Source organism: Nerophis lumbriciformis, linkage group LG20, assembly GCF_033978685.3.
Source record: "Nerophis lumbriciformis linkage group LG20, RoL_Nlum_v2.1, whole genome shotgun sequence".
NCBI lineage: Eukaryota > Metazoa > Chordata > Actinopteri > Syngnathiformes > Syngnathidae > Nerophis > Nerophis lumbriciformis.
In genome coordinates this window covers 24,105,036-24,117,111 of record NC_084567.2, presented here as the reverse complement: position 1 = coordinate 24,117,111, position 12,076 = coordinate 24,105,036, and the positions used below count along the sequence as shown (strand labels likewise).

At 42.5% G+C, this 12,076-nt stretch overlaps 1 protein-coding gene across 1 annotated transcript in view; it reads left to right on the top strand.

Moving 5' to 3' along the window:
• Positions 1 to 12,076, top strand: part of lrsam1 (leucine rich repeat and sterile alpha motif containing 1) — a 51,260-nt gene that overhangs the window by 26,285 nt on the left and 12,899 nt on the right. The window contains exons 15-20 of the mRNA XM_061980618.1: positions 1,717 to 1,787; positions 2,111 to 2,210; positions 2,365 to 2,452; positions 2,542 to 2,616; positions 7,632 to 7,712; positions 9,626 to 9,721. Coding sequence (XP_061836602.1) covers positions 1,717 to 1,787; positions 2,111 to 2,210; positions 2,365 to 2,452; positions 2,542 to 2,616; positions 7,632 to 7,712; positions 9,626 to 9,721 — 511 coding nt within the window. The remainder of the gene's footprint in view (positions 1 to 1,716; positions 1,788 to 2,110; positions 2,211 to 2,364; positions 2,453 to 2,541; positions 2,617 to 7,631; positions 7,713 to 9,625; positions 9,722 to 12,076) is intronic.

The window sequence follows — 12,076 nt, the reverse complement described above, 5'->3', positions numbered from 1 at the left end:
TGATGTAATACAGTAGTACATCAACTTATGGTTCATGGTTTAAGGTTATTTTGAACATGCTTACAATTACAACAGGATATATTACAATTTTCGGTTTCTCTTTACAAAATATCTGAAAGGGAAGCAGAGGTTTTTTTTAATCCTACTCCTTTTTCATTTCATAGCAATTACTAACACATTTGTTCACTTTCCGTTCTCAATTTGTACACAATGTAACTATAAATAATAGATAATACAGTTCTCAAGAAAAATAATAGTGAAATAAGTTGTTAATAATGTACTGAGATGAATAAGATTGTCATTTTCAATAAGGTTCAAAATGTCTATCAGAATTGTTCTCTGTATTTTGTAAACTTCTTGAGTTTCAACAGTTTCTTGAACTGCATCATATTGGTATGTTATTTAACATCTTTGCTTAATCCATTCCATAATTTAATTCCACATACTGGTATACTAAAGGTTGTATGTGTAAAGTATATCAATTAGTTAAGAGGCAGTTCTTATCTCAAAACATAAGTTAAGGTACCAATGTATGAACACATCCATCCATCCATCCATCTTCTTCCGCTTATCCGAGGTCGGGTCGCGGGGGCAGCAGCCTAAGCAGGGAAGCCCAGACTTCCCTCTCCCCAGCCACTTCGTCCAGCTCCTCCCGGGGGATCCCGAGGCGTTCCCAGGCCAGCCGGGAGACATAGTCTTCCCAACGTGTCCTGGGTCTTCCTCGTGGCCTCCTACCGGTCGGACGTGCCCATAACACCTCCCTAGGGAGGCGCTCGGGTGGCATCCTGACTAGATGCCCGAACCACCTCATCTGGCTCCTCTCGATGTGGAGGAGCAGCGGCTTTACTTTGAGCTCCCCCCGGATGACAGAGCTTCTCACCCTATCTCTAAGGGAGAGCCCCGCCACCCGGCGGAGGAAACTCATTTCGGCCGCTTGTACCCGTGATCTTGTCCTTTCGATCATGACCATAGGTGAGGATGGGAACGTAGATCGACCGGTAAATTGAGAGCTTTGCCTTCCGGCTCAGCTCCTTCTTCACCCCAACGGATCGATACAGCGTCCGCATTACTGAAGACGCCGCACCGATCCGCCTGTCGATCTCACGATCCACTCTTCCCTCACTCGTGAACAAGACTCCGAAGTACTTGAACTCCTCCACTTGGGGCAAGATCTCCTCCCCTGATGGCCTGATGGCACTCCACCCTTTTCCGGGGGAGAACCATGGACTCGGACTTGGAGGTGCTGATTCTCATCCCAGTCGCTTCACACTCAGCTGCGAACCGATCCAGTGAGAGCTGAAGATCCTGGCTAGATGAAGCCATCAGGACCACATCATCTGCAAAAAACAGAGACCTAATCCTGCAGCCACAGAACCGAATCCCCTCAACGCCTTGACTGCGCCTAGGAATTCTGTCCATAAAAGTTATGAACAGAATCGGTGACAAAGGGCAGCCTTGGCGGAGTCCAACCCTCACCGGAAACGTGTGTATGAACACATATTTTGAATATTATTATATGATGACATTCAATACATTGTAGATGTTTATTTATTTAACAATTTAATTTAGAGATTATTCATTTGTTTAATATTCATTTAATTAATATTTATTTAATTAAACTTTTTTGGGGGTATTGCATTGTATGTATGACAAACTACTATATAAACCGGTACCACATATTTTTGGGGCTCTTTGAAACTGTGTTTTTTCGTTCAGAATCCGCATGGAACATTTGACTGCCATCACACAGGAAGAAACCAACTCTTTGAGGAAGCGAGAGGTGGCCGGTAAGTAGCTCACATTCTACTTCATTGTCCCGTGGCAGAAGCAAAAGGAAACAGAATAAGCTGTAATTACCTCAAGACTACATAAAAAATTAAATAAAGTAGTAAGTAAGAGCAGGTAGTTATGGGGCCGACCATGTTGAATGACATACTGTAGCAGCTGCGACTTATCTAAATATATATGTGGTAATATTGGGATGGGCTGCAGTCTTTTTGAATAGCATATATTGCGTTTTTGACAAGGAAAATGGTAGTAAAACCTTTTATTATTTGGCATTTTCTTTTCTTGTGGAAGTCAGCCTTCCTTTCGTGTGTGTCATTAATAGCGGCCATGCAGAAGATGCTGTCAGACAGCTGTGCTGTGAGCCTCCTCCAAGAGGCCAGTGACTATCGCAGACGGAGCCTTGTCTCTGAGGCCTACAGAAGGTTTCAAATGCACACACACACACACACACACACACACACACACACACTTACACACGCGCATGAACGTACGCACACACACACACTAATATTGCTGTATTTTAATAAACAAGTGTTATGAAATGTAAGGTGCTCTTTTCTCCCTTTTGTGTAACAGTATGGAGAATCTGGAGAGAAAGTTTGATAGGATGTTGTCCCTCCAAGTTCTAGACAAATCGAAAGCCATTTCTCACATTTTACAGGAGGTATATAAAATCAAATGCAGCTTTTAATTGATAAAATTACATTATTTCAATCTGAGTGAGTTGTTTTATGCCTTCTGTTTATACAAAAGGAAGAGATGCAGAAAGCAGCATTCCAAGCTCTACAGTTACAGAAAGACTCTGTACACGGTTACATCCGCAGCCAGGTGTGTATGTAAGGTAATTCATGGAATTTGTGGGGGGAAAAAATCACTCCGTGACCCACAAAAACTTTTTGCCATGTTTTACCATTATTCTAGGAACCCTTTTGCATACTTTGTGTATCAGATTCTTTGTAAAGTAGTTCTTGGCAAAAAGTTGTATCTGTACTTTAATTTTAGTAGGCTTTTATTGTCATTGCACATTAAGATCAACACAATTTTAATGTGCTACCTAAGATTGTCCATACAAGATATTTGGTATGTCTGGTATAGTGTTTTCCTTTACATTTGTATTATCACTAGGGCTGTCGAATAATTATTTTTTTAAATCAGATTAATCACACTTTTAAATGTGGATTACATATGATTAATCACAGGTTATTGCTTGCTTTATTGCTTTAATTTAAAAAAAATATTTAGACACAAATGCAATTTTATTGTCAGAATGTCTTTGAAGACATAATTTTTTTGTTTTACTTGAATTCACGTCATTTAAAACTAAGGAACAGTTTTATCTAGAGATGTCCGATAACATCGGCCTGCCGATATTATCAGCCGATAAATGTGTTAAAATGTAATATCGTAAATTATCGGTATCGTTTTTTTTATTTTTTTTATATCAACATAAAAAACACAAGATACACTTACAATTAGTGCACCAACCCAAAAAACCTTCCTCCCCCATTTACACTCATTCACACTCATTCACACAAAAAGGTTGTTTCTTTCTGTTATTAATATTCTGGTTCCTACATTATATATCAATATATATCAATACAGTCTGCAAGGGATACAGTCCGTAAGCACACATGATTGTGCGTGCTGCTGGTCCACTAATAGTACTAACCTTTAACAGTTAATTTGACTAATTTTCATTAATTACTAGTTTCTATGTAACTGTTTTATATTGTTTTACTTTCTTTTTTATTCAAGAAAATGTTTTTAATTTATTTATCTTATTTCATTTTATTAATTTTTTTCAAAAGTACCTTATCTTCACCATACCTGGTTGTCCAAATTAGGCATAATAATGTGTTAATTCCACGACTGTATATATCGGTTGATATCGGTATCGGTTGATATCGGTATCGGTAATTAAAGAGTTGGACAATATCGGAATATCGGATATCGGCAAAAAGCCATTATCGGACATCCCTAGTTTTATCTAAAGTACCGTCATGGTGTATTTTGAAGTGAAATTTTCCAGCAAGCACACCAGTCTCCTCACTCCTCTTAGCACTGAAGTATGCTAAATCACTGACCGTATAACAACCTTGGCCTTTCAAATAATCATCTGCGGTTAGGGAAAAGAGCATATACAATAAAAATAAGTTTCGGGATTAATTTGCATATACACAAGATTAATGCAATGTTTTTTGTGACTAATCACATGAGGTAACACTTTATTTTTGACACTCCTAATTATAACAGATCATTAGGTAATTTAAGTATACCTTTTATATAAATCAGGTTTAGACATTGTTCTTTTATTAAACTAAATATCTCATGTATTTTGTTTACATGATAGCATGTAATTTCTGTCTACATGCTCAAGTTTACAACTTATTATCTGCTCTCTGTATGGCATGTGGGGGAGTGACCACATTTATTAGATGACACATCTTTATTTTGACATTGTGATTTGCGATTATGGAGTCTTTCTATTATGAAAGTTTGGGAAATATACAATAACTGTGGAGAAGTGATTGCAACACAGGTTATATTATTGCATGTATGCATTTTGCATGTACGTTTTGTATAGCTGTTCACCAGACACACTTTACCCTCGCAAAGACATACACGCTGTATAGATGCATGCGTGCACCACAAATGTATTTATAGTTGAGCAACCGCATTACAGTCGGTTATGTTGTGCGTGTGCAGTTCTGCATGGGGTATATTTAAACTCATGTCATTTTAGTTGTTTTATTTTGGGGTGTCCCCATCCAATATTAATATCAGTCCGATATCAACAAAAACGAGGGAGGTGCTGGACATTGAGTCCGAATGGACCATGTTCCGCGCCTCTATTGCCGAGGCGGCTGATTGGAGCTGTGGCCGCAAGGTAGTTGGTGCTTGTCGTGGCGGTAATCCTAGAACCCGTTGGTCGACACCGGCGGTGAGGGATGCCGTCAAGCTGAAGAAGGAGTGCTATCGGGTTCTTTTGGCTCATAGGACTCCTGAGGCAGCGGACAAGTACCGACAGGCCAAGCGGTGTGCGGCTTCAGCGGTCGCAGAGGCAAAAACTCGGACATGGGAGGAGTTCGGTGAGGCCATGGAAAACGACTTCCGGACGGCTTCGAAGCAATTCTGGACCACCATCCGCCGCCTCAGGAAGGGGAAGCAGTGCACTATCAACACCGTAAATGGCGAGGATGGTGTTCTGCTGACCTCGACTGCGGATGTTGTGGATCGGTGGAGGGAATACTTCGAAGACCTCCTCAATCCCACCAACACGTCTTCCTATGAGGAAGCAGTGCCTGGGGAGTCTGTGGTGGGTTCTCCTATTTCTGGGGCTGAGGTTGCTGAGGTAGTTAAAAAGCTCCTCGGTGGCAAGGCCCCGGGGGTAGATGAGATCCGCCCGGAGTTCCTTAAGGCTCTGGATGCTGTGGGGCTGTCTTGGTTGACAAGACTCTGCAGCATCGCGTAGACATCGGGGGCGGTGCCACTGGATTGGCAGACCGGGGTGGTGGTTCCTCTCTTTAAGAAGGGGAACCGGAGGGTGTGTTCTAACTATCGTGGGATCACACTCCTCAGCCTTCCCGGTAAGGTCTATTCAGGTGTACTGGAGAGGAGGCTACGCCGGATAGTCGAACCTCGGATTCAGGAGGAACAGTGTGGTTTTCGTCCTGGTCGTGGAACTGTGGACCAGCTCTATACTCTCCGCAGGGTCCTTGAGGGTGCACGGGAGTTTGCCCAACCAGTCTACATGTGTTTTGTGGACTTGGAGAAGGCATTCGACCGTGTCCCTCGGGAAGTCCTGTGGGGAGTGCTCAGAGAGTACGGGGTATCGGACTGTCTGATTGTGGCAGTCCGCTCCCTGTATGATCAGTGCCAGAGCTTGGTCCGCATTGCCGGTAGTAAGTCGGACACGTTTCCAGTGAGGGTTGGACTCCGCCAAGGCTGCCCTTTGTCACCGATTCTGTTCATAACTTTTATGGACAGAATTTCTAGGCGCAGTCAAGGCGTTGAGGGGATCTGGTTTGGTGGCTGCAGGATTAGGTCTCTGCTTTTTGCAGATGATGTGGTCCTGATGGCTTCATCTGGCCAGGATCTTCAGCTCTCACTGGATCGGTTCGCAGCTGAGTGTGAAGCGACTGGGATGAGAATCAGCACCTCCAAGTCCGAGTCCATGGTTCTCGCCCGGAAAAGGGTGGAGTGCCATCTCCGGGTTGGGGAGGAGATTTTGCCCCAAGTGGAGGAGTTCAAGTACCTCGGAGTCTTGTTCACGAGTGAGGGAAGAGTGGATCGTGAGATCGACAGGCGGATCGGTGCGGCGTCTTCAGTAATGCGGACGCTGTATCGATCCGTTGTGGTGAAGAAGGAGCTGAGCCGGAAGGCAAAGCTCTCAATTTACCGGTCGATCTACGTTCCCATCCTCACCTATGGTCATGAGCTTTGGGTTATGACCGAAAGGACAAGATCACGGGTACAAGCGGCCGAAATGAGTTTCCTCCGCCGGGTGGCGGGGCTCTCCCTTAGAGATAGGGTGAGAAGCTCTGCCATGCGGGAGGAGCTCAAAGTAAAGCCGCTGCTCCTCCACATCGAGAGGAGCCAGATGAGGTGGTTCGGGCATCTGGTCAGGATGCCACCCGAACGCCTCCCTAGGGAGGTGTTTAGGGCACGTCCGACCGGTAGGAGGCCGCGGGGAAGACCCAGGACACGTTGGGAAGACTATGTCTCTCGGCTGGCCTGGGAACGCCTCGGGGTCCCACAGGAAGAGCTGGACGAAGTGGCTGGGGAGAGGGAAGTCTGGGCTTCCCTGCTTAGGCTGCTGCCCCCGCGACCCGACCTCGGATAAGCGGAAGAAGATGGATGGATGGATGGATCAACAAAAAAAAATGAAACAAGTATCGAATATATCGGCCAGCCTGCATGAAAATCTCTGCTTTGAGAACTGTAATATGAGCAATCTGTTCTTCTTCTGTTAATGTCTCTTCTTGCCAGCTGAGCAAAAAGATAAGAGTCTTTACTTCAAAAGTCTGTAAAACCAAACAAACAGAAATAAAGTATGTCAATATATGAGATACATGAGATACTAAATAACATACCTGTGACTGTGACATTTCATAATTAAAGAAATGCATCAAAACAGATGTGCCAGCTCAATGCTAATTTATGTTGGAAATGCTGTATACATGCTAATAATTAGCATTAGCGATTTTAGATGGCAATTTCAACACCTAAAAATTTTAACAATCAAAACAACAACTAAGATGTATGTTGTAATCAAAAATACACATACACATAACACGTACAAAACTGTACTTCCTGGCAAACACTTTGTAGGCCTCATTAAAAGACGAAACCGGTAAATTAAACTAAATACTGCCTGACTTCACCAAACCACCTCGGATAAATTGAAATGAATGCGTACTGGCAAATGAAACTCAAAAGTTTACTTCTTCTATTCAGCATGGCCAGGATACAGCATGCAAAGCCCACAAAATCACAACAAGATATTACTTGATCAAGCCTTTTAGCAGAAACGCAAAAGTTTACTTCTTCTATACAGCATGGCCAGGATACAGCATGCAAAGCCCACAATTTCACAACAACATATTACTTGATCAAGCCTTTTATAGCAGTCCACACTACACAAGAAGTAAAATTATGTGTTATTTGAGCTTATTGGTATCAAATCGATATCAGTATTGGACAATAGCTAAGGCTGCAATAGTGGTATCATATAGAAAGTAAAACAGTTGTTTCAGAACTCCCAAAGTTTTGATTCTTAACTTTGCATTACACATCATCCTGCTGCTCCCTGCTAGCTTCATGTTGCTTTTCCACTGTTCCAGATCAAGCTCATAGAGGGAGAATTAATGCAGCTGACAAAACTGGAGGTTAAAAGACGCAGTCTGGATGCTGAAAACCTGCAGGTGGGGGTCATGCACTTTTGATATATTCACTGTTATTCGCTCTTTATTTATATTTTTCTGTCTTTCTTTTGACTCTTTTAGAATTATATAGGTTTCACTTCCATGTTTTGTTAGCTTGGTTATAGTAAAACATGACATGAAAATCCCAGTAAAGTGCAAGAATGTTGTTTTCGATGCAAGCACTGCACACAACTCTGAAGCGAAACGTTTACACCACTAATACTAAAACACAAGGGTTGTCTAGGCTGGGCCACCAATATTACATACACTATTTAAGTGAGCCATATGGGTCACTTGAGTCTAGACAGAGACACTGTTTCTTCAATCGTTAATCTATCGATTTTTTTTGCATTTATTCTGTAGATTTTTTTTTTCCAAACTAGGGTTGTATGGTATACCGGTACTAATAAAGTACCACGGTACTAATGGATTAAAAACGGTACTATACTGCCTCTGAAAAATACCGGTACAATTTTTTTCTTCTTTTATGAACATTACGGCGTGCTGTCGTCACGTCGTGACATTGCTGCAGCAGAGTCGCATGTTTGACAGTGCACACGCACAGTGTACTTACAAGCAGACACGTTGTGGAGACATGAGAGGCAGAATCAGAGCTGGCCCAAAGCATACGCAAACTAAGCGCTTGCTTAGGGCCCCGCGGCTAATTGGGAACAGGTGGGTGCCATGATTGGGTATAAAAGCAGCTTCTATGAAATGCTCAGTCATTCACAAACAACGATGGGGCGAGGGTCACCACTTTGTGAACAAATGCGTGAGCAAATTGTCCAACTGTTTAAGAACTTAATTTCTCAATGTACTATTGCAAGGAATTTAGGGATTTCACCATATAAGGTCTGTAATATCATCAAAATGTTCAGAGAATCTGGAGAAATCACTGCACGTAAGCAGCAAGGCTGAAAACCAACATTGAATGCCCGTGACCTTGGATCCCTCAGACGGTACTGCATCAAAAACCGACATCAGTGTGTAAAGGATATCACCACATGGGCTCAGGAACACTTCAGAAAACCACTGTCAGTAACTACATTTGGTCTGTAAGTGCAAGTTAAAACTCTACTATGCAAAGCGAAAGCCATTTATCAACAACACCCAGAAATGCCGCCAGCTTCACTGGGCCTGAGCTCATCTAAAGTGTAAAAGTGTACTGTGGTCTGACGAGTCAACATTTCAAATTGTTTTTGGAAACTGTGGATGTCGTGTCCTCCGGAACAAAGAGGAAAAGAACCATCCAGATTGTTCTAGGCGCAAAATTCAAAAGCCAGCATCTGTGATGGTATGGGGGTGTATTGGTACTCAAGGCATGGATAACTTACACATCTGTGAAAGCCCCATTAATGCTGAAATGTAAATACAGGTTTTAGAGCAACATATGCTGCCATCCAAGCAACGTTATCATGGATGCCCCTGTTTATTTCAGCAAGGAAATGCCAAGCCACGTGTTACAACAGCGGAGCTTCATAGTAAGAGTGCGAGTACTAGACTGGCCTGCCTGTAGTCTGGACTTGTCTCCCATTGAAAATGTGTGGCGCAATATGAAGCGTAAAATACGACAACGGTGACCCCGGACTGTTGAACAACTTAAGCTGTACATCAAACAAGAATGGGAACGAATTCCACCTGAAAAGCTTAAAAAATTGGTCTCCCCAGTTCCCAAACATTTACTGAGTGTTGTTAAAAGGAAAGGCCATGTAACACAGTGGTAAAAATGCCACTGTGCCAACTTTTTTGCAGTGTTGCTGCCATTAAATTCAAAGTTAATGATTATTTGCAAAAAAAAATTTTGTTTCTCAGTTCAAACATTAAATATCTTGTCTTTGCTGGACTGTGCTGAGATTTTGATTATTGTAGCGTCGTTGCACATTGTTAATGAGCTTATGTGTCTGCGCTTGAAGGAGGTGCTAGTGGAACAACGCACGGCTCTTGGTGATTTGCTGCAGCAACTACTGAAACAGAAGCACCAGAGAGAGCAAGAGCTGCAGCAGGTTCTGGTAAGCAAACACAACTTCTGTATGGTGCTGTGCAATATAACAATATTTAAAGTAGTACGACATTGAAAGGTTTATCGTACGATATAATTCTCTATTGTTGTAATTTTAACGTCTGGGCCGCGGCTAATGTAACTGCATTTTAACATCACAGTCTGCAACTAGCAGAGACGGAAAGCACAATGGAAGCTAAACCAACAAAACCCAAAGATAAATTGGTGCCAACCAAAGGAAGATTAATACATTTGTTTGGCCTTGGTTTGGGTTAAAAAGTCAGACACCAACCAAACAACAGTAATCTGCAAAACATGCCGCCAACAAGTCGTGACTAGCGACTTGAACATGGACATCTGTTTTTTTCTGTCACTGGCACTCTTCTTTTCTTCTCTTCAACTCAAGCAGATGAGACAACAATGTGTGTTATGCCCCACAATGTTATTTTCTAAGACACTAGTGGTGGAAATCAGTTTTGCAGTTTGTGTTCTATTTTGACCCTCCTGTCTTGCCGTAGCCAGCTTAGTGTGTGTGTGTGTGTGTGTGTGTGTGTTTCACAGATGTCAAACAAACAGCATTTATTGCAGGCTTTAAGCTTTCTTTTCAACTTTGAAGACTTTGAAGGTCTAAACCTGTAAGTTTATGTGAATGCAACATGCATATGTATATTGTGACACATTATTTGTGCATTTTCAGTTTAAGACTGCTTTAGTAAGATATTTGTGCCTATTGTTGAAAGCTAATTACTGGCAGCATTTTTTGTTGCAGGCTTTAAGCTTTCTTTTCAACTTTGAAGACTTTGACGGTCTAAACCTGTACGTTTATGTGAATGCAACATGCATATGTATATTGTGACACATTATTTGAGCATTTTCAGTTTAAGACTGCTTTAGTAAGATATTTGTGCCTATTGTTGAAAGCTAATTACTGGCAGCATTTTTGTTGGTTTGGATGCTAAATAGGTTACATAGCAGACTTCTATATTGGTTTATATAGCTATGTACACATGTATGTTGTATATAGACATATGCTGAATGTAAAATGTTTATTTATGTGTTTTTGTTCACAGTTTTACAAAATATACGATTGATCCTTCACTAAAAAGGCCTAAACTACACTCCAGACGCTTGGGACACTTTTTTCATCAAGGACTATATCATGTTAGCTATCTGCTAAGATAACCAGCAAAAAGCAAGAGCAGAATAGTAAAATCTGCCTTCAACGAAAAGTGAGCCAGTACAACTGCAGACCAGAAAGACATTCAACAATATATCATGGATGATCAAAACCCTAAACCTGAAGATCGAGGTGCACCTTCTGAACGCTCCAGTCGTACTAATCACTCTGGCAGCTCTAGCCATTCATCAATCAATCAATCAATCTTTATTTATATAGCCCTAAATCACAAGTGTCTCAAAGGGCTGCACAAGTCACAACGACATCCTCGGTACAAAGCCCACATACGGGCAAGGAAAAACTCACCCCAGTGGGACGTCGATGTGAATGACTATGAGAAACCTTGGAGAGGACCGCATATGTGGGTAACCCCCCCCCTCTAGGGGAGACCGAAAGCAATGGATGTCGAGTGGGTCTGACATAATATTGTGAGAGTCCAGTCCATAGTGGATCCAACATAATAGTAAGAGTCCAGTCCATAGTGGGGCCAGCAGGACACCATCCCGAGCGGAGACGGGTCAGCAGCGTAGAGATGTTCCCAGCCGATGCCAGGCGAGCGGTCCACCCCGGGTCCCGACTCTGGACAGCCAGCACTTCATCCATGGCCACCGGACCTGTGCCCCCCCCCCCCTCAAGGAAAAGGGGAGCAGAGGAGAAAAGAAAAGAAACGGCAGATCAACTGGTCCAACAGGGGGGCTATTTAAAGGCTAGAGTATACAAATGAGTTTTAAGATGGGACTTAAATGCTTCTACTGAGGTAGCATCTCTAATTGTTACCGGGAGGGCATTCCATAGTACTGGAGCCCGAATAGAAAACGCTCTATAGCCCGCAGACTTTTTTTGGGCTCTGGGAATCACTAATAAGCCGGAGTTCTTTGAACGCAGATTTCTTGCCGGGACATATGGTACAATACAATCGACAAGATAGGACGGAGCTAGACCGTGTAGTATTTTATACGTAAGTAGTAAAACCTTAAAGTCACTTCTTAAGTGCACAGGAAGCCAGTGCAGGTGAGCCAGTATAGGCGTAATATGATCAAACTTTCTTGTTCTTGTCAAAAGTCTAGCAGCCGCATTTTGTACCAACTGTAATTTTTTAATGCTAGACATAGGGAGACCCGAAAATAATACGTTACAGTAGTCGAGACGAGACGTAACGAACGCATGAATAATGATCTCAGCGTCGCT